At 38.6% G+C, this 23,166-nt stretch overlaps 1 protein-coding gene across 9 annotated transcripts in view; it reads right to left on the bottom strand.

The window, feature by feature from the left end:
* Positions 1 to 23,166, bottom strand: part of MACROD2 (mono-ADP ribosylhydrolase 2) — a 2,111,745-nt gene that overhangs the window by 172,321 nt on the left and 1,916,258 nt on the right. For all 9 annotated transcript variants that reach the window (XM_050745635.1, XM_050745636.1, XM_050745637.1 and 6 more), the window contains one exon: positions 12,931 to 13,012. In XM_050745635.1, the coding sequence (XP_050601592.1) occupies positions 12,931 to 13,012 (82 nt within the window). The remainder of the gene's footprint in view (positions 1 to 12,930; positions 13,013 to 23,166) is intronic.

Here is a 23,166-nt window from a genome sequence, read left to right as displayed (position 1 = left end):
AGCACCCTGCAGGGGTCTCTATAAAGATGACTACAATATCCTCCCTCCCTTCTCCAACTAGCATTTAGTTGTGTCTGTTTTACCAGAACTTCCTAATGAGATCAAACTCTGCTTAGTCAAGGCTCATGTTCCCAGGTCTTCATTTGTTCTGCTGTTTATCAGCATTTGCTACACTCACTGCACACTCCCCTCCGTTGGAAGGGACAGATTGCTTTCTGTCTATGCCGGCTGCTTGTTCCTGCATTCAGGTTGCTTGGTTACAGCAACACTTCACTGGATTTTCATTGAAGGCAAAATGTGTTTGTAACTTTTGAGGCCCATCAAGTGGAAATGGTTAGCACCTATTTCCTAAGAAGGCCGTTAACCCATTTATGTTACTTTATAGAGAGCATGTCTTGTAGAAATCTAAACATCAATGTGATCTGCACATTAAAAGTACACAAATGTGCCATGTACTTGTAAACATTCATAATTAAAGAAAATACTGAATTCTTTTACTCTAGTTGTTCTCTACATTGAATGTATCATTTGGGGAAAAAATGTACAATTCAGACTGGGTAAGAAGTTTTTCTTGTGTTTCTTTTACTTATTCATAGATGGTATTCATATATTAGTTTTCTATTACCTTTGTAACATATTTCTACTAACAACACAAACTTATTATCTTACAATTCTGAAGGCTGGAAGTCCCACATGGGTTGAACTAGACTAAAATCAACATATCATCTAGGCTGCTTTCCTCTCTGGGGGTTCCAGGAAAGAATCTGTTTCCTAGCTTTTCCAGCTTCTACAGATGCCCACGTTCCTTAGCTCATGGCCCTCTTCCTCCATCTTCAAAGCCAGCAATGGTGCATCTCTCTGAACATTCTTCCACAGTCACAGCTCCTTCTGGCTTCCCTCTTCTGCTTTCCTCTTTCAATTTTAAGAACTCTCATGATGACTTTGACCCCAATCTTATAATCAATCCAAAATAACATTCCTATTTTGTGGTCTGCTAACTGCAACCCTAACTCCACCAGCAACCTTATTTTTCCCTTTGCAATGCCACCTAACATATTCACAGGGTCTGGGGTTTAGACTGTAGACATCTTTGTGGGGGACATTTTTCTGCCTGCTACATTTGGTAAATCAGGAAGCAGATTGCTTTGTATAAAAAGTGTCTGAAACATATTTAAAAATGCTCATCATCGCTGGTCATCAGAGAAATGCAAATCAAAACCACAATGAGATACCATCTCATGCCAGTTAGAATGGCGATCATTAAAATGTCAGGAAACAACAGAAGGTGGAGAAGATGTGGAGAAATAGCAACACTTTTACACTGTTGGTGGGAGTGTAAATTAGTTCAACCAATGTAGAAGGCAGTGTGGCGATTCCTCAAGGATCTAGAACTAGAAATAACATTTGACCCAGCGATCCCATTACTGGGTATATACCCAAAGGATTATAAATCATGCTACTATAAAGACATATGCACACATATGTTTATTGCAGCACTATTCACAATGTCAAAGACTTGGAACCAACCCAAATGTCCATCAATGACAGACTGGATTAAGAAAATGTGGCACATATACACCATGGAATACTATGCAGCCATAAAAAAGGATGAGTTCATGTCCTTTGCAGTGACATGGATGAAGCTGAAAACCATCATTCTCAGCAAAATATCACAAGGACAGAAAACCAAACACCGCATGTTCTCACTCATAAGTGGGAGTTGAACAAGGAGAACACATGGACACAGGGAGGGGAACATCACACACCAGGGCCTGTTGGGGGGTGGGGGTCTGGGGGAGGAATAGCGTTAGGAGAAATACCTAAGGTAAATGATGGGTGCAGCAAGCAACATGGCACGTGTATACCTATGCAACAAAACTGCACATTGTGCACATGTACCCTAGAACTTAAAAGTGTAATAAATAAATAAATAAATAAATGTCTGAAGAGGAGAACTAAAAACAATCTAATTAGAAATAAAATGTTTTTCTGTGAGGTGAAGTCCATAGGCTTAAAATCAAGGTCATTTTTGAGTTTTTGGTTTAACCCCATTCTTTCATTAAAAAGGGTTTCTTCTTTTCTTTCTATTTTTAAACCTTCAGATTTTTCATCCTTTCATTTTCCCTTTTCTCCTTCCTTCCTTCTTTCTTTTTTATATATTTTAAAATCCTATCTTTCTACCTTTTCTCACTGTTTTGGTTATAAAAGAATATCACAAAGACAAATGACAAACTTGGAAACCACTTGCAACATATATTTGAAAGATTAGTAACCTTAATATACAAAGAGTTCTTATAAATCAATAAGAAAAAGATGAAATAAAAATGTACAAGGGTTATGATCAGCAATTTTGTATAAGAAATTTAGATAAATAACTGGAAAAATGTTAAATTATATTAGTAATAAGATAAATGAATGTTGTTACACATTAATCACTTTTTTATCATGTATAAAAGTGCTAACATCAAAACAGTAAGATGTAACCCACTGAGAAGGGTAGGAAAAAAATAAACTCTCATATACCACTTATGGGAATGTAAACTCAGGTTGCTTAATGCTAGGCTCGGGCATTTATATTTCTGTCCCTGTGAATGGTAATCCCTGTAAGTTGTATATAGTACATGACACTCAACTGTAGTGCTGCAAATACAGTGAACAATTTGACAATTACTAGCAAAAGTGTCTTGGTTTTGCACATATTTTGAAAAAGTGATTCCACTTTTAGAAAGGTATTTTAAAAAATGAGGATGATGCCAATATTTAACTACAAAGATGATTTTTTAAAATTATTATTTATAAGCAAATAGAGAAATAATTTACAGAAATGATTCCTAAGTTCTATAGTATGGTTTTGAGTAAACCTTGGGTCTATTAAAATTAAGTTATGGAAGAAGTCATAATGACATGAAAAATATGTTCATGATTTATGTTAAATGATATACAGCAAGTTATAAGACTAATTTCTCGCTGTTTGCATTTTCCATTTCTAAAGATCAGAAGGATAAGCAACAATTTGTAATTCATCTCCAGATTACAGGACAGAAAATAGTTTGTATTTTTTTCTTTTTGCTTATCTGTTTTTCACTATAAACCTGTCTTACTTTTGTGATAAGAAGTTTTACATATTTTTCAAAGATGATCACAAAAGTTGAACTACTTACTTTTAAAATTGTAACAAGAAATAAACATGGATATTAAAAAATGTATGATGCTTGGTGTACATATCTAGTAGATTTTCATTTATATTACTATTCCTTATATTTGGAATTGGTACATTAGTATGTTTGCACATGACAAAACTGAAGCAGAAAAAGGTTAAACAGCATGCACAAAGCCACACAGTGTTAAGGTGGTTGTGACAAGATTAGAGACCATTTCTTACAATAACAAACCTAGCACTTCCTCCCCTTTACCATAGATGCTTTTGTCTCTGTTGACCTCATTGTTAGACAATTGCTACCTTTCTCAGAAATTCACCACCCCTCTCTTTAAGCTTCTATCTTCCAATCATTATTCTGACATAGCAAGAGGAAAAAGACCTTCACAGCTCATGACACCATGTGCTTCATTATTATTCTTGGAAAACTGATGACCAGAGAGGAGAAGAGAAGAGGAAGGAAAGAGGACATGTGGATATGCCATATGATTGGAGGAATTCTAGCTTTTCAGGAGCTCTAGTCCTACTAATGCAAATGGATAATATGTGGCTTTTTTAGCAGACAAGTAGCTTCAAACAATTGTCCATATTTTCAGGATTGCTAAGGGAAGAAGCATTACACAGTGGAAAGGGTTTGTGCTCAGACATACCCAACTATGTGACTTTGGCCAATTTACTGACTTTTCTTTAGCCTTTGTCCACTACTATCTCAATAAAAGAAGGTGATGAATCCATGGCATGGGTGTTGTTGAAAGGGCAGTCTCTTAAGTCATAAACTGAGTTAATCCTTCTTAAATATGGAATCTATCCTATTTCGCATTCAAGGACTTACTCTTAAGCCCAATCGCATAATACATTAGCAAGAGTGTCAAAATTTCTCAGTCAGGGCTTCACAAATTAGATATAAGCATTGTACTTTACTTCACAATTTTTCCAATCTGAACTGCCATTCTCCCTCTATGTTGCTTACCCAACACCAGACATGAACTTCTCTACCCTTGTTCGTTCCTTAAAGATCACTGGAAGTGCCACATTCTTCATGAAAACTGTCCCAATCAATCTGGTCCTCATACACATTTGCTTCTGAATTCCTGGGTGCTATGACCGTATCAGTGTTATACTTGATTATTTGCTAATATTGTTTTCCAACTGTTCTACATGACATGTGCCCTTCAGGACTATTATAAGAATAATATCTTAAATGTAGCAGTCTTGGGAACATAGTAGGCATATAATAAATATGTGGCAACTGATAGAGAATGAATGATAATGGATGAGATAAATTTATAAAATCAGTGTAAAGGGAGGAAGCAGAATACATAATGTGAGTACTTTCTCTTGTTTGCTTTTAAAGATCTAAGACTTTTAAAAGTGAAATTCAGGAAAAATTTTAAATACTGCCTGGGTAAAATTTTAAAGTATTGTGCCCATTTATCAGAGAAGTAATTTTTAATTTTTGAGAATTTTAAATGTTAATTTTTCATTTTTATTTATTATTTATTTATTTATTTTTGAGATGGAGTCTCGTTCTGTCACCCAGACTGGAGTGCAATAGTGTTATCTTGGCTCACTGCAACCTCCACCTCTCGGGTTCAAGCAATTCTGCCTCAGCATCCCAAGTAGCTGGGACTACAGACGCCCGCCACCACGCCTAGCCAGTTTTTGTATTTTTAGTAGAGACTGGGTTTCACCATATTGCCAGGCTGGTCTCAAACTCCTGACCTTATGATCCACCTACCTCGGCATCCCAAAGTGCTGGGATTACAGGCGTGAACCACTGTGCCCAGCCAAGTTTTGAAAATTTTGATAAATACGTAAAAAGCAGTGCTATACCCTTGTCTAGCTGTGTTAACAATACTTAGAGTTTCTAGGAAAAACTGACTTTTTACCTGAAACTATGGTTAAATATTCTCTCTGTCTTAATCTGTTTTGTGCTGCTACAGACGACCCCAGACTAGGTAATATATAATGAACAGAAATGTATTGGCTCACACTTTTGGAGACCGAGGAGCCAAATATCAAAGTGCTGGCATCTGGTGAAGGTCTTTCTGCTACATCATCACATGGTGGAAGACATCACAAAGTGGAAGGCAAAGGGCAAGAGGCTGAACTCACCCTTTTATAATGACACCAGTCCCTCCCATGAGGCTAGAGGCTGTCATGGCCTATCACTCTTGAAGGTCTTACCTCTTAAAACTGTTACAATGGCAATTAAATTTCAACATGAGTTTTGGAGGAGATACACATTCCAACCATAGCAGTTTCAGTCTAGTCTCATGGTACTTTTTATTTACATTAATAAACACCTACGATATGTTTAGAATTTTTCCAGATTCTGAAAGGGCAATGGAATATTAGGAATAGTATCTGTTCTCCACAAACTTATTTTTTCATTGATGAGACCAAGATAAAAAGGTCAGACAATAATAATAATATAAAACCCAACTAAAGTTGCGTTGCAGGAGTGTGTATAATTTAGACAGAAATAAATGGCAGAAATTCATGATTGGGAAAATAAATGAAAGACATATTCATATCAATAACATTTATTACATGTTTGGAAGACTATAAGCAGGTCAAAATAAGTGAAATGTGGTTGAGAAGTTTCTTGATTTGTTTTGTTTAAAAATTATAGGCATGCCTTTAAGATATTAAAAATTATTATCAAAATATGAGTTTGGAATTTTCTTTATCATGATTATGCAAAGCTAGACTTTCCCAGTGCTATCTATATCTAAGAAGGTAAAATGCATGTAACCTAAATGTGTTTACATACTCAAGTGAAGTGAATTAATAACATGTCTGCCAATAGTTGAGAAATAAAATGTATGCACGTTAGCTAGACATTGAAATATGTTAAATATTCAAGAAGTTCCCAAGATATAATTCTCAAACTTGACTTAGGGGTTTACTTTACCATCCATATGCTTTTATGTTATATACAATACAAAAAGAAAATCTGTATTTAAGACCAAAAAATATCTCCAGTAAAGTTTATAATTTATAAACTTATAATTCCTAGGGATTCAGTTTACCTAGTTCTAACTATAAAACACTTGTTATTCATGTTATATGTCTACTATTTTGCAAGCTCATTTTTAAGGCATTCAAACTTCTTGCAGTTTTATAAGGTTTATTATTTTATGTTGTACCAGATAGATGCCCCAAATATTAGTAGGTAAAATAGCTCATTTTTGTTTTGTTTTGTTTTGTTTTGTTTTGAGACGGAATCTCCCTCTGTTGCCCAGGCTGGAGTGCAGTGGCGCGATCTCGGCTCACTGCAAGCTCCACCTCCCAGGTTCACACCATTCTCCTGCCTCAGCCTCCCGAGTAGCTGGGACTACAGGCGCCTGCCACCGCACCCGGCTAATTTTTTGTACCTTTAGTAGAGACAGGTTTCACCATGTTAGCCAGGCTGGTCTCGATCTCCTGACCTCGTGATCTGCCCGCCTCAGCCTCCCAAAGTGCTGGGATTACAGGCGTGAGCCGCTGTGACTGGCCCCAAATAGCTCATTATTTTACTATTTATATCAAGAACATTGGGAATGTTTTAGCCTTTTTTCTATTAATTTTTTAAACATAGTTTTAAAATTATTTTCAAAAACATAAACGGAATTTTTCATCTTAAATACAATCTTCCTCTTATAAACAGGTGTCAGGTTTGGGATGAGCACATGCATATCCTGGAATTGATTTTCCTATCTGATTAGCTTTCCCAGCATTGCTATATATATATGTTAATCACATTTAAGTAAAGTTGACATGGGTATTGTGTATATGTTATATAAATTTCAAAGCTGGAAACAAAATTGACAAATGTAATTGTTTTTATGGTTAAAAAACTAAAGAGATTAGAGCTGGGCATAGTGGTTTATACCTATAATCCCAAAGACTTGGGAAACTGAGGCGGGAGAATTACTTGAGCCCAAGAGTTCAAGTCAAGCCTGGGCAACATGGTAAGACCATGTTTCTAAAGAACAAATAAACAAATAAAATTAGCTGGGCATGTGGGGGTGTGCCTGTAGTCTCAGCCACCCAGGAAGTTGAAACAGGAGGATTCCTTGAGCCCCAGGAGTTCGAGGCTGCAGTGAGCTATGATCAGTACCATTGTGCTACTGCACTCCAGTCTAGATGACAGAGTATGACCCTGACTCTGAAAAACAAATTTAAAAAAGATTAGTTGGTAGGTTTTTCAGTCATAGGTGATTTCACTGTGACCAGTTACTATGCAGATAATGATAAGGGATTGAAGGTATCTAAAGTTCAAACATATTTTGTGAGCTAACAAGGAAAGTTTATCAACCAATGGTCACCAAACTAATGATAAAAAAATGAAAAGTATTAGCCAAAGAAGCAATGAACCTTGCTTAAGGTATACAAAGAAAATAATAAGTGAATTTGTTCCTCACTGCTCTGTATACTAGCCTTTAGTTCTACACTTCTATTAGATATATAAAACCTATGTAATGATCATATTTTCTGAGGTTATTTCTATAGATTCATGAGCAGTAATAGATAAATGATACCAGGAGTGGGGTGGTGCCAGGAGGACCTGGAGAGTAGGGGCTAGGTGGCAGGTGTATGTGGCTAACGAAGGTCAAAATATAGAAATCTGTGGGTACAGAGTGAATGGAGAGGGTACAAAACCAGAAGTCTGGACGAGGAGGGTCATAAATCCAGGAAGCCAGAGGCCAGGCTGAGGGTACATGTTCCAAATCCAGCTTGATAGTTACTTATGGGTAAAGCATTAGCAGTCAAAACACTGTAAAATAACCCCAATCCAAAGGCAAAGACTGCCGCGATGGCCTGAGTGGTAAGAGACAGTACTAGTAGACGGAGCCTCTCAACCTCTGCACTATCGCCATTTGATGCTGAATAATTATCTGTTGGAGAGTTGTGGAGGGTGTTATACTGTGCATTGTGGAATGCTTAGCAGCATCCCTGGCCTCTAATCACTAGAGGACAGTAACCTCTCCCCTCCTTCAGTTGTGAAAAACAAAAATGCCTCAGAATGTCCCCAGGAGGGCAAAATTGCTCCTAGTTGAGAATCAGTGCAGAAAACAAAGGTCAGTTTTCCCTAAAGGGAGGAGGGGAAGAGGGTTTACCATGATACGTCTCAAGCTTAAACAAGATTCTTTAATATCATTATAAACCGTATGTTCTTTATTGTTATTATGAGGAAAGTTAACATCTTTCAGTTCTCTAGTAGGACTAAGACTCTAGTTAAAAAAAATGACTTACACATTCTAGATCGGGAATTGTCTTTTCTTTTCTTTTTTTAATTTTTTACATCTAGTGAAAACTGCACACAATAAATTCTACACACTGAAAAAATATAAGCCTTTTTATGTAAAGAACAAAGAGATTTCTGAGTTGAATCATACAAATATTATTTGCTGTAGGCCATGTAATGGTGCACTGTAAGTATAAATTATTTGCAACCAAAGTGTATGATAATTCCATAAAGCTGCCACACTCTACTTTCAAATAATACTTCTGGAAGGAAAAAGTCAAATGTGCTTTACCCCACAGCCAGATATAAAACTGTTGAAAAAAATTTGTTGCTGGTTTCTTTCCCTGGAGTTTCTTATTGCATTTCTACAATGGGCAATATTATGCGCTGGACTGTGCCCTGTGAATTTTTATGTTGAAGGCCTAACCCTCATATCTTACAATATGACTGTATTTGGAGATAGGACCTTTAAGAGCTAATTAAATTAAAATAAGGTAATTAGAGTAGGTTCTAATCCCATTTGACTGGCATCCTTATACAAAGAGAAAGATGCAGCACAAATGACTCAGAGGGAAGGTCATTTGAAAGTACAGTGAGAAGACAGCCATCTACAAGCCAAGGAGCGAGGCCTCAGAAGAAATTAATCTTGCCTCCACTTGGCCTTGAACTTCTAGCCTTCAGAATAATCAGAAAATGTATTTCTGTAGTTTAAGTCACCCGCTCTGTGGTACTTTGTTTTTGGAGACCTGGCAAACTAATATAAGCAATTTTCCATCTTCTCCTGTAGATGTGCTATAAAGGCCTTTGGGCTTCTCCTTCCCCGCTTAACTGCTCATCGGCAGGTAACAGCACCACAGTACTTCTATGATGTGAATAGAATTCAATTTCGAGATGAATGATAAAAGTACTAATTTAACTCACATTAGAAAAGTTTCCATGAAGGTATTTATAGGTACTAGAGGAAAGAGAAGTGTGGCCCCTCTGAAAAATGATGGGCAGCCGATGAAATGGAACTTTCCCAATACTCCAAATACAGCCTGGAAGTTGATCTCAGCCTTCTCTAAAGATGCTCTGAGAAAATGAACCTATTATCACTTTGGCAATGACAGATGCCATTCTCAATTTTAAAATACAGCTCTGTTGCTTCCTAGCTGAATCCTCGTTTTTCATGCCTAAAACATAGGGTATCATAAATTTGTTTAATATGGTTGCTGCCTTGGCATCCATTTTTTTTTCTTTTTTTCCTTTTGGTTTTAAAATCTCTACAATATTTATTTACCTATTTATTTATTTACTTCTTTATTTATATTTTTTGTAGATGGGGTCTTGCTTTGTCACCCAGGCTAGAGTTCAGCAGTGCAGTCATAGCCAACTGTGCCTCAAACCCCTGAGCTCAAGTGATTCTCCCACCTCAGCCTCCTGAGTAGCTGGGACTATAGGCATGCACCACCAATCCCAGCTAATTTGTATTTTTATTTTTTTTGTAGAGACAAGTTCTTACTATGTCGCCCAGGCTAGCCTCAAATTCCTGGATTCAAGCAATCCTCCTTCTACAGGTATGAGTCACTGTGCGCCTGGCCAGCATCCATTCTTAGGCCTAACAGAAGTTGTTTGAAAGCCAGTTGTATCCTGTCACCTTTGGCCTACTAAAACTTCCCTCCCTGTGTGATTGTTTGTGATATGTTCCACTTGTTCCTCATCCAGCTGACCCCAAACCCAATACACTCCACAACTGCTGATCATGGTAAAAATCTAATAGTGTCAGAATCATCAAAGTAAGTTCCTGCTTCCTGAGTGTTTTCTTTAAACTAGCCAATCCACAACCCCCATGGGAAAGCCTAAGGGGTGGTGCATACGGACCTAATAAAGACAGTCCCCAGGTGCTCGCTCTCTCTTGCTCCCCCCTTGCTGGCTGGGCTCCCTGCCACCTCCAGGCTTCCTGTTGGTCTCCTGTGGGCATCCCTCACCTGTCTACCTGTGAGTAATAAATGCCTTCTGTTTTGGGCATTTTAGTTCTACTTCCTCACTGTGTCTCCCCTGACACACATATCCTAACTTTTCCCCCAACCCTTTTCAAAGCTCTCCTGGAGAGTGGCTATCCTGGCTTACGGCCATTCTCAAGAGAGAGAAACCATAAGACCAAATTAGAAAAAACCCTAACAATGGAACCACAGCACAGGGTTAATACAGTGCCTCCTTTCTTAGAGTGATCATGAAGATTAATGATTTACCCATGTAAAGAAAGGAACGCTAATCGAAAGCAATTTAAAAATGTTTGCATTATTAGTAACCATTATTGTTTTTATTTAATATATTAATTATGATTATTATTAACCATTATTATATTTAAAGATCATATAGTTATGAATTAAACACAAGTTCAAATTAATGACAGGTGAAGTATATTATCTATATTAGTAGTCACATTCCATTATACATCACCCTTATTTCATGTTGCATGTTTAGAATTTTCAAATACCTAATGCTTCAACATTGCAGAAATACTCCACAATTTTTGAGGATTTTTACATTTAGTTTAAAATGTACTTACTATTGTAAATATGGACTGACAATAATTTCCTGAGCACCATGTGTTTCAAAGCATTGATGTGAGATTGAGGATGACTTTATTATTTCACTTGCTCATGTACTGCAATGCATTTTAAAATTTATTTAAAGTAGCAATTTTTCAAACAATAATTTGTTTGCATAATTATTAATATATTACACTCCTAAAACTGTCTCATTTTCTTTTAATTTTGCAGTGTGCTTTTTGACTCTGCATCATTGGAAATACCTGCTGATAGAAAGATTTGTTTCAATATCAATAGATCATAATTATGCAATTATTTTTTATCTTATGTTAGTATGGCTTCCTGCAGACATTTTTTAGAAGACATGAGAATGAATATGATGTCATTATTTCCGAACATCTCAAGGAGTCTAAAATTTATAAAATCTTATCAATTATGATGTAATACTGACAAGACATGAGAATATTTGCTTCATACATCATAGGAAGTCACATTTAAAAATATAATTAACATTTACTTTTAATAGTACTTAAAAATACAGGCACCAATCAGCTCAATATTGTTATAAAGCAAATCAAAACGAAAAATGGAACAAGGACATTGAAACAAAAAAGTCATCAGATTACAGCAAGAAAAATTTATTTAATTCAACTCGGCTCAACAACTACTTATCAAAAAGCTGTTAAGTGAGTCCACTCTGAAGAACACTGAGATGCGTGAAAAAAATGAAGAAAGGAGAAAGGAGAAGGGAGAGGAGGAGGAAGAGAAAGAAGAGGAGGAGAAAAAGATTATAACCACAGTCCAGTTCATTATCACATGGGAATCTGAGGAATTTACATTATGTTTCAGTTCGAGAAATACTTTAGTAAAAGCCTTAAATTAAATGCACTTAGCAGATTCACCTTTCAATTATAAAATTAGAGAGAAGAACTTCAAATTACTTAGAAGAACTTAGTCCACTTAGGGCATTAGCAGAGAGCTGACCATCTCTATTGGTTTTTTGGTTTTCTACAGCTGTTCTGGATAGAACGCATCCTACTCTGATCTACAGGCAAGGCATCCTGTTTACTGTTTGGCTCTGATAGATGGCTTAAGAGGATGAATGTGCATCAGCACTCTTTATTCACTCCTTTCCACCTGCCAGAGTCACCTGTGATATGACAAACTACTTCAGATGGAGATGGAAACCTCAAAAGAAAGCTCACTGAGAGGCAAGTACCAACAATGCTCACTGTAGCTTGAAATTTCCTGGAAGCAATTCTTGCCATGGCTAAGGAAAGCACTTTGGACACTGTGACTTTAATGGCACCATAAAAATAAGGCATTAAACAAGCCTCAGCCTTAATAGACTAGAAGAGGAAGAGTGGAGGAAAATATTCAAATTACCCAAATCCAACTAATGGCACATTCAATCGATGTAAATACATTACTCAAGGTTCTCTAATAACCCCGAGGTTTATCCTATTTTCTAAAAAGAAGTGTGAATGACTGCTATTCTCAGACTGCCCTAGAAGTGCTGCTATAGGCATTGAAATTTGGAGTGAGAAACTGGGGAAGGAATAGGGATGGAATGCAGGAACAGTTTGAATTCTGACTATGAATATCAATGGGCTCACAATTTCCAACAATGGTATTTAACAGGGTAGATGCAGGCATGGGGCCCGGCAAACTTACAAGTTGGAGAAGGAATCACAGATCATGTAATTTAGGGCCAGGGGAAGCATCTTTAGAAATCATTTATTAATAATTAGCCCCTCAGTTTTGATGTGAAGCACCGAGACCCAAGAGATGAACTGACTTCCCCAAGACAACACAGTAACCTCTGGGGGTAAGAGTTCCACAGCCTAGATTTTCTGTCACCTTGTTCAGTTCTTAAAAACTATGATACAAGTTGGCAGGGGTGACGGTATGTAATAGTCCTGAAGATGAAAAACAATAGGAATAGAAGTGATGGCTCACTTCTTCAATCCTCAATTTGAAAGGAAACAAGAAGTAGCTTTACTCACCTACAGAGAAAAATTCACTCATTTTCTTTTTGTAGATTTTGAAGTCAACTTCTAAGAAGACACAGAAAATGATCCGATCCACCTAGAGGCAAAAGATAAACACTCAAAGTGAAAACAAAAAAATGGCAACTTTCCTCCCAGAACGTCGTCTTAGAACAAAAACAAATGGAAAGGCCTCATACAGATTTTTGGTTCTATACTGCTATCTACATCATAGCCTTGAGTGAAGTTCAAGGATGTGTATAAGGATGTGACTGTGTGTGTGTGTGTGTGTGTGTGTGTGTGTGTGTGTGTGTGTGTGTGTACTCTGTATATAAATAAACCTATGGGCTCTTTGGTGGAAAGATGCTATATAAATCAAATAAGAAATAATAAATGACAATAAGCCACTTTGCAGCAAGCTATAAATAAGATCTGAGATTCCGACAGGATACCTAGATTTTATGTCCTATAAAACAGCCACACGAGAGGCATACAGCAGAATGACAATAAAGTATGTCAGTAAACAAAGAGCTCTTTGTCCTACTCTTCCTAGACAAATATATTTATCAAACCTGTTAGTATTTGAACAAGGCCTAAAAAGCTTCCATGTAGCTTAATTGGCATGAAGCCACTTGCTTTTAGTTTAACACACTTGGAAATGCAACAGAAACAAAAAGTAACTAGTTGACAGTGACACAAGGTCAACATAACATTTAATTGTGTAGCTATTATTGAATAAGTAAATGCCACCTCGAAAGTAAAATGTATGCATAGTCCCTTTTTTGTTTTGAGAGAACTTCTGTGTGTAAAGAGTTTCTTGGAAACATTCAGAGAGCAATACAGTAAACGGAGAAGAGACATGGAATATACATGATAGCTCACATATATCTGATTAAATCAGTGACTTAATTTTATGTCCTAGAAATAAATACCCCTGTAGTTATTTTGTTTTAACAACATAAAAAAAATTGAAAATCACTCACTGGCAAGTTGCATAGAACATCAAATGAGGTGTTTCTCATGGCAGTAGGAAATGGAAGTGGGTGTGTACGTGGCAGGACAAGAAAGAACCCCAATGGAAGTCACCCACCTAACCTCCCTGCTCTCCTAGCCTACGTGATACAGATCTCACTAGTAAGACAGTTCCCAGTAGAAAAGGAGATCGTAATTATTCTCACTTCTGTATCTGCGATTGTTGACTTTTTTCCCCCAGGCTTTACATGATCAGAATATTTCTAAATTCAACCAATCGATCAAAAATCAAAACAAGAAAATTTGACTTAATGCAGATACGAGAAGACCAGGCTGAACGGTGTCATTCCTACACATTTCCCCCATACTTTAAATCATTTAATATAAATTATGAAATTTGTTTAACACTCATGTTTCTTGCGTGTGTATAAATATATGTGTGAGTGTGTATGAGTGTGTGTGTATGAGTGTGTGTGTTTGTGTGTGTGTGGGTAAATGGCAATGTTATTCTCTGCTAAATGTACTTTTGTTTGTTTGTTTGTTTGTTTGAGATGGAGTCTTGCTCTGTCACCCAGGTTGGAGTGCAGTGGCGCGATCTCAGCTCACTGCCACTTCCGCCTCCCGGGTTCAGGTGATTCTCTTGCCTCAGTCTCCCGAGTAGCCGGGACTACAGGTGCGTGCCACCACACTCAGCTAATTTTTTGTATTTTTAGTAGAGACAGAGTTTCACCGTGTTAGCCAGGATGGTCTCGATCTCCTGACCTCGTGATCTGCCTGCCTCGGCCATGCAGCCCATATACAGATATTTCAAATATTAGAGGGAACTATAATCTGCCTTTTAGCATATTAGGCTCTGTTACCATGGAAATGATTTAGGTCCAAAACTCAGCAGCCTAATTTATTTTCCCAGAAAAAAAAAAGGTGGGGCGGAGGGTGACAATGAAACACTTTTAGTTTAAATTAATTGTGTGGCCCAATTCTCTGCCCTTACCCTTAGGCATAGCACGAAAAATGTCTTGGAAGCAAGGTGAATCCGAGAATTAGCCTTATTCACTAAGTACTTATTATGTATGTATATGTGTATGTATTTATATAAGTGTGCACAAACATATTCTCTGGGGTTATTGTTGAACAAGAGCTCATTTAGTTGACAAGCTCTGTGTTTATGAACACACCATGCATACTATCAGTGCTTGTGGCACACTGTGTCTTCCAAGATGGCACGCAATGCGCTTTCCATCCCACAGTTCTTCTCACAATGTAATAATGATACTCCCTTCATTGGGAAATGGGATCCACAGTTATTCTTTGAGCAACACAGCTTTGAGCTGCACACGTCTACTTATATGTGGATTTTTTTCAGTAAAATTAAGCAGAGCATGCTGCCTCTTCTGCTTCCTCTTCCACTTCCTCCACCACTACCACCCCTGAGAAAGTATACCTACCCCCCTTCCTCCTCCTCCTCAGCCCACTCAATGTGAAGACAATAAAGATGAAGACCTTTATGATGATCCACTTCCATCTCATGAACAGTAAATATATTTTCTCTTCCTTATGGTTTTCTTAGTAACATTTTCTTTCTCTAGCTTACTTTATTGTAAGAATACAGCATAGAACACATGTAACATACAAAATATGTGTTAATCAATCTTCTATGTTATCTGTAAGGCTTCTAGTCAAGAGTAGGCTATTAGCAGTTAAGTACCTGGGGAGTCAAAAGTTATACATGGATTTTTGACTGCATTGGGGATAGTCACCACTTACCCTCACATTGTTCAAGGGTCAACTGTTCTACCTCTTGAATCTGAGAGGCCTATGACTATGGTAGAAATGATGCTATATAACTTTGCAATCCATGTGACAAAAGGTGATACAGTTTGTGCCTGGTCTTCTTGGGAGGCTCGCTCTTGTACCCAACAACCATGCCATGAGGAAGCAGAGACACTATATGGATCCAACTATCCTCACTGAAAGTAGGTAGACTTTAGATTATTTCAACTCCAGGCCTTTGAGCCATCCCAGCTAATGTCACATCAGCAGATATAGGTCATTCCTGCTAAACGCTGATTTCAAATTCATGAGCTAACCGTCAAAATACATAACTAGAAATCTGATATTCTTTTAGCTTCTCCCTGTAACTGCTTTTCCAGAATCTCTTGTTTTTCCAGCTATGTAGTACTTGACTCCTACTGAAAAGCCCAGACTGAATACATAAAAAAGGAGTCACAGTGGGATGAGGAGAAAGTCTAATTGTTACATGGCTGAGAGACTGGAAATCTGACTTGCGCAAAGGAAAAAGGGCCCAGATGCCCCATACTAGCCCCAGATAAATTTCATGAGAACCTACAAGAATGCCTTGCTATTGAGGTCCAGGAGCATGATTTCATTTTTTTTCTCTTTTTTTTTTTTTTTGAGATGGAGTCTCTCTATGTCACCCAGGCTGAAGTGCAGTGGCGCGATCTCGGCTCATTGCAAGCTCTGCCTCCTGGGTTCACTCCATTCTCCTGCTTCAGCCTCCTGAGTAGCTGGGACTACAGGTACCCACCACCACACTCGGCTAATGTTTTTGATTTTTAGTAGAGACGGGTTTCACTGTGTTAGCCAGGATGGTCTCGATCTCCTGACCTCGTGATCCTCCCACCTTGGCCTCCCAAAGTGCTGGGATTACAGGCGTGAGCCACTGCACCAGGCCTCCTGGTTTCATTTTTTAAAATGTTAGGCAGTAAAATAATTGTGTGAAATAGTGGTTCTTGAGAGATTCATCAGATATTAAGTGATCACTTCCAATTTGTTGCGCCTAGCCTATATGCCATTCACTTATAGAAAACATGAGTCCAGAAATCGAGTGATTTTTTTTCCCCAAGGCCGAAGCAATCAATTAAGGCAAAAACTCAGGTGTCTTCGCTTTTAGGATTTATTTTTAAATTTTTAAATACATTAGAGATGGAGTCTTGCTATGTTGCCAGGATGGACTCAAATTTCTAGGCTTAAGCAAACCTCCTGAGTGGCTTGGACTATAGGAAGATAGTGTATGAATCTCACATCCAGAGTTTGTTTGTTTGTTTCTTCTGTGATATCACCTAGAGAGACACACACAGAATTGAGTTTCTAGGCCTGTCACTAGCTCTGTTACATCAGACAAGCCATTATCTCTCCTCACCCTGGTTTTTACATCTTTCTAAAGAAAAGATGGAATTATCTCATCTCTATCGTTTTTTGTTGTTGTTGTTGTTGTTGTTTTTGCTTTCCATGCCTCTGTTACAGTCTATGTCAAAAGTTAGTTAAGCTTAAGTTATATTTCTCTGAATGGTTCTGGATTAGGGCTGGCCACAGAGAAATGTCCCTGAGATTCACAGGGCGGAAGTGCAGTCAGAGACTTTATGTGAGGAAGGTGGTGCAGGGCTTGGGCAGGTCACGCACGCCGTTGCTCATCACATGGGTGTGGAGTAGCAGCTGGCCCCACAGCTTCTCCAGTTCTTGATGGTTCTTCTGCCACATATTCTTGGAGCCAGGCTGGGCACACATGAAGTTCTGCAGCGAGAGCACTGGTTCCTTCGGCAGGACATCACAGCTTTGAGGTTCCAATCAGTGAGAGACAGATACACGGGCCTGTGCATCTCTGCGGATTCCAGTTTTCCCTTGTGACTTTCATTTGTCTTTGTTCTCTCCTGCTTTGCATGCAGCTTTCCTATTGACAACTTCCTCCTTATCATCTGCCCTGCTGACATACTTCTGGCCCTGTTCGGATGGAGAGGCAAGGGACTTGCATAGACATCTTCACTAGCTCCATTCCATGGGCCCCGGTTAGAAGCTTTTCTATTCAGTCAGTCATCCCCTTGTGGAATGTTGCTTTCCCAGTTTCTCCCACAACTGTACAAGGTCTAATCCCGGCAATAAATCTGTTACCCCATATCATTCAAGGATTCTGCTTCTCTGACTTAACTCCAACTAATGTAATCTTCAATATCATTTTAGTGAATATTATGTAGAGAAGAGCAATGAAGTACAAAGAATAACAATGTTCCTTGTTAGAGGTGTGCAACCTGTCAAGGCTTCTCAAATTCCAATTACTTCTTTTTCAATGGACTTTTGTTGGTCCTGGCCCATCTTCTTGGTTAACTTCCTAAAGTTTCCACCCCCTCTTGTAATTAAAGCAACTTTGTATATGTAAAATAACTTACTCTTTTTTTTTTTTTTTTTTTTTTTTTTTTTTTTGAGATGGAGTCTCACTCTGTCGCCTAAGCTGGATTGCAGTGGCACAATCTCAGCTCACTGCAACCTCCACTTCCCGGGTTCAAGTGATTCTCCTGCCTCAGCCTCCTAAGTAGCTAGGGTTACAGGCACACACCACCACACCTGGCTAATTTTTGTATTTTTAGTAGAGACGGGGTTTCACTATGTTGATCAGGCTGGTCTCGAACTCCTGACCTCGTGATCCGCCCGCCTCGGCCTCCCAAAGTGCTGGGATTACAGGCGTGAGCCACCATGCCCGGCCAATAACTTACTCTTTTATGAACACGTTGTCAATAAACTCAGATGATTCCCTAGTCTAAAATGTAATCGAAAATAATACAAAAAACAACATTAATATTTTTTAGAACAACTTGACAGTTCACTTTGTGTCTTAAACTGGAACCTCATGAAGAATCAGGTGGAACTCATCTTTGCATCACCAGTGCACAGTATAGGATCTGGCACATAATAGGAGCTCTGTAAATATCCACAGAGTAAATGTTAGACAAACAGATTTGACTAAAATGTAGGTATGTGGCAGATAGTTTTAAGGGTTACTTAGTTCTAGAACCAAAAAAAATAAGATATTTCGGAGGACTTTCCTTTAAGTTTGCCAGAAGAGCTGAGAACAGAAATATAGAGAAACCTGGATGGTTTTGCAAAGCGCTGTCCAAAAAAGAAAAAGAAAAGCACTATATAAAGGGCATGAGGCATTATTGTCACCAACTGTCATCTTATCCAATGATACTATGTTGACTACAATGGCTCTTCAGCCCAGTTTTCATATAGAGTACTTAATAGTTTCACGGTAGCAACAATGATGCCCTCTAAACTAGGATGTATTAAAAACTAACAGCTTTTTAAAATGAAAAGACAATATCAAGTATTGGCAAAGATATAGACAGACAGGAACTTTCATAGACTGCCTTTGAGAATAAAAATTGGAAACCTCTTTGGAAAATTATTTGGCAGTACATACTAAATTAGCTGAATATGTACATGTCTTATAACCTAGCAATTTCACTCCTACATAGATACCTAGTAGAACCTACAAATATATTCACCAAAAGACACACACCAGAATGTTCATAGCAGCACTATTTGCAATATCTCCAAATTGGAAGCTACTTAAATATCCATAAGTGATAGAATGGATAAATAAATTATGATCTACTCATATAATGGAATATTAAAAACCAATGAGAACAAAAAATGTATAACTATACAAAATAATATAAGCAAATCTCACAAGCATAATGTTGTATAAGAGAACCCAGAAAAAAAAGAGGACACACTGGATGATTCCATTTTTATCAAGTCCAAAAACCTTATAGAAATAGGCAAAATCATCGATGGAGTTAGAAGTTAATGTAACAATTACCCTGGGGTGGAGGGTTGGTGCAAAGAGACCTAGGGAAATGCCTGGGATCCTGGTTTTTTGATCTGGATGCTGGCCCCCTGGATGTGTTCAGTTAGTGAAAATTCATCAAGCTATGCACTCAGGAACTGTGTTCTTTTCTCTATGTTATACTTCAATAAGAAATTTTTTAAAGGTTGAAAGTCCTATGTTACAGCTGTCTTGGTCAACAATCAAAAATCTATTTTTGTTGACTTCAGGGTCGAAAAAAGTCCTTTACAAGCTGACCTCCTAAAGGTAATCTCTCTATGTATTTTCACTGAAGCCAACTGTAGCTCACCCATCGAGGCATAAAGGAGTAAAGATGTATGTCTTTCACCAAGATATCTATTAATCCACAGTTGGGGGTTTCCTACCCCATAAATGTGATGACATATGTTCCATTAATCTTTTCCAGCATCATATCCACTGCCCCTGAAGAGGGTGACACAGCAAAGCAGGTTTGGAGTATCTGCAGCCAACCTCCATTTTTCGCAGCTACCAGTCATAGGGCAGCTGACACAGCCAAGATTATCCTGTGTTCAGTGATATGGGGAGAATGAATGGATTCTGATGAATGTAATTTGCTTCCCCAACAACCAACATTTAGAGATCTGGTGTGATGCAAGTGCTGCTTTAACTGAGGACTGATGGAGGGCTATCCTGGGTAAATATAGCCTGAGGGACAGCTGGGCTGAAGTCCCAGCCTTCATAAAAGAGAAATCAACAATCTCACCAGTGCAGAGTTGGATATGGGATGATTTCATAAATTAGTGGCTGCTGCTAATAAGTGAATTAAATGTCAAGGCTAAAGTATCAAATTTGTAGAAAGACAGGTTTTGAGAGGGGGGAGGACCAGGATAAGTGAAGTTTCCTCAGTACTCAGAGTAACTCAAGGATACACAGAGCAGCAAAGGGAAGTGGTCACTACGGATTAATTAAGAACAGGAAGTTGGGGTGTCTGGGTCCTAGTCCCTCTTCTCTCACCAAGTGAAGCAAAAGAGAACAATCTGCTCTTTTCCCAGCATGTCAGTTTTCTGCTGCTACATGACAAATTGCCACAGATTTAATGGCTTAAAAAAACAACACTTTATTATCTCACAGTTTCACAGTTGGCTGAAAGTCCAGGTCCAACCTAATTGGGTCCTCTGCTTTGAGCCTCAAAAGCTGCAGTCAAAGGCTTGGAATCTTCTTCCAAGCGCATTTGAGATTTTGACAGAATTTGATCCCTTGCAGTTGCAGGACTGAGGTCGCCATTTTATTGCTAGGTGTTGACCAGGGATGGCTTTTATCTTCTAGAGGCCACCTGCATTTCCTTGCCATATGATCCCCAAAGCAGTTCACGACATGAGCGCTCTCTTTCTTCCAGGCCAGCAAGAGTGTGCCTCTATCACTTTCTCCACCTCCCACCTCTACGTTCCTTCTAAGAGCCCACCTAATTAGGTCAAGTCCTCCTGTTTGTAACTAGCCAGACTGATTCAATACCTTTATTCCCTCTGTGGAAATCTCTTTTCCTAATCAACAGAGTGACTATCCCATCATATATGAAGGCTCTACACACCCTGAAGGGGAGAAAACTGAACAAGGTGTGCACACCTAGGGGCGGTCATATTGGCATCCTGGAGGCTGTTTTGAACTTCAGCCTCCCACACCCAGTTCCCTCCATGTAACCAGCTGCCTGTGTCCCTACTTGACTTTACCATTTACCAGTGACCTTGAACAAGTTACTTAAGTTTTGTAAGTCTCAATCTGCTCCTCTCTAAAATGGAGACATTGACCTGTGGGGGTTAGTGCCTTAAAACACACCTACTAATTAGCTCACAGTTCTGTAAGTCTAAAGTCTGACATTGCATGACTGGGTTCTGTCTATTCAGGGTGTTACAGGCTAAAATCAAGGTGTCAGCTGAATTGAGCCCTTGTCTGGAGGCTCAGGAGAGAAATCCACTTCTAAGCTCCTTTTTGTTGGTGGTAGAATTCAGTTCCTTGCTGTTGCAGGATGGGGGTCTTCATTTCCTTTCTGGTTGACAGCTGGAGGTCACTCTCAGCTCCTAGAGGCCTCCTGAATTCCTTGCCATGTTTCTGCCTCCCTCCTCAAGCCAGCAAAGGCATGTCAACTCCTTCTCAATGTTGAGTCTCTGACTTCCTCCATATTTGCTCCAAATTTAAAGAACTCATGTGATGAAGTTAGGCCCACCTGGATAATCTCCCTATTTTAAGATTTGAGACCTTAGTTAGGTCTTCAAAATCCCTTAGCAGTATTATGGTTTGGAAAATTGGGAGGTCTGTGTACACCATGAGTTCAGAATCTAGAAGATCATCTTAGAATCCTGCCTGCCACCGTTGATTATAATGACCACATAGAAATTCTACATAAAGTCCTCAGCAAAGGGCCTGACATAGAGTAAATGCTCCATAAACATCAGTTGCTTGTTTGCATAGTTATTATTCATAAGGTACCTAAAACACCTACCCTGGTGCTGGCATGAAGATAAAATCAGTGTTCACTTGGTGAGTCCTTTATTTCCACCCTGACCTTCTAAGCCAGGTTAAGACGAGGTGAGATGAGAATATCGGGGGCACTTTTTCTGTCTGTTATAGTGAAAATCATTTTATTATTACTACTATTATTATTATTTTAGAGACAGAATCTCATGCTGTCCTTCTGGCTGGAGTGCAGTGGTGCAAACACAGCTCACTGCAGCCTAAAACTCCTGAGCTCAAGGATTCCTCCCTCCTCAACCTCCTGAGTAGCTGGGTCTACAGGTGTGTGCCACACCATGCCTGGCTAATTTTTAAAAATTATTTGTAGAGACAGAGTCTTGCTATGTTGCCCAGGCTGGTTATGAGAAATTCTATCTTAAAAGAAACATTCCTGAAAATAGCCCATAGTATATACAAGCAGCTCTGTTTTTGTCTGGTCATATCAGCCAATGAGACAAAGGGGAAACAGGTAAGCTGATAGTGGAGATGGTGTAACAGAAAAAAGATTTCACAAGACCTCATAGGAGTCCCTATTCTGAGATTTTAATATCCTTGTCAAGTGTCACCGAATATCATTGTTTTGCTTCTTGAAGGTATTCAGTATGTTCACACTTGTGCACACCCCCACAGAACCTGCTACTTCAATCTCCAGATCACAGAATGGGAAAATTTTTCTCCCCACGTTCCCGGAGATGTTTGGGTGAGTTGGAAAACATTGATAATCCATAAACTCTCAAAGGGCATTTTTGCATTTTAAAATTGCTTCTACGTGCATAAAAAGGATCCTTTATTTTGGGGGGCTTTTTTGCAAAGCCCGTACATCTGTCATTACTCTGTGGCAGTACAATTCAGAGGCTTCCTGGTTTGTTTTGATAAATTGCTCTTTTGGACTCTTCTTCAACTCAATAAGAAAAATGGCCATGCATCTGAGGAGCCAAGAGTTATTTTGGCTTGAGCTGGAGGCTCATTCACACAAGTTAATTTCTGAGCCTGCCTCATATTGATCAAAATGGACACTTTCACAAACGACACATCTGTCGTGGTCCTTGAAGCTGCTCCATATGCTTAGCGTGGAACAGACGCGTGCACACACACACAGGCTTAGGGCCTGCTGTTCTAAATTCTAGCACAGCAAGCATGACCTGTTCTGCCCTTGTATCCAAAGAGATGAT

Source organism: Macaca thibetana, chromosome 10 (assembly GCF_024542745.1).
Source record: "Macaca thibetana thibetana isolate TM-01 chromosome 10, ASM2454274v1, whole genome shotgun sequence".
Lineage (NCBI taxonomy): Eukaryota > Metazoa > Chordata > Mammalia > Primates > Cercopithecidae > Macaca > Macaca thibetana.
The sequence above is the reverse complement of the archived record's forward strand: the minus strand, read 5'-3'. Positions and strand labels throughout refer to the sequence as shown.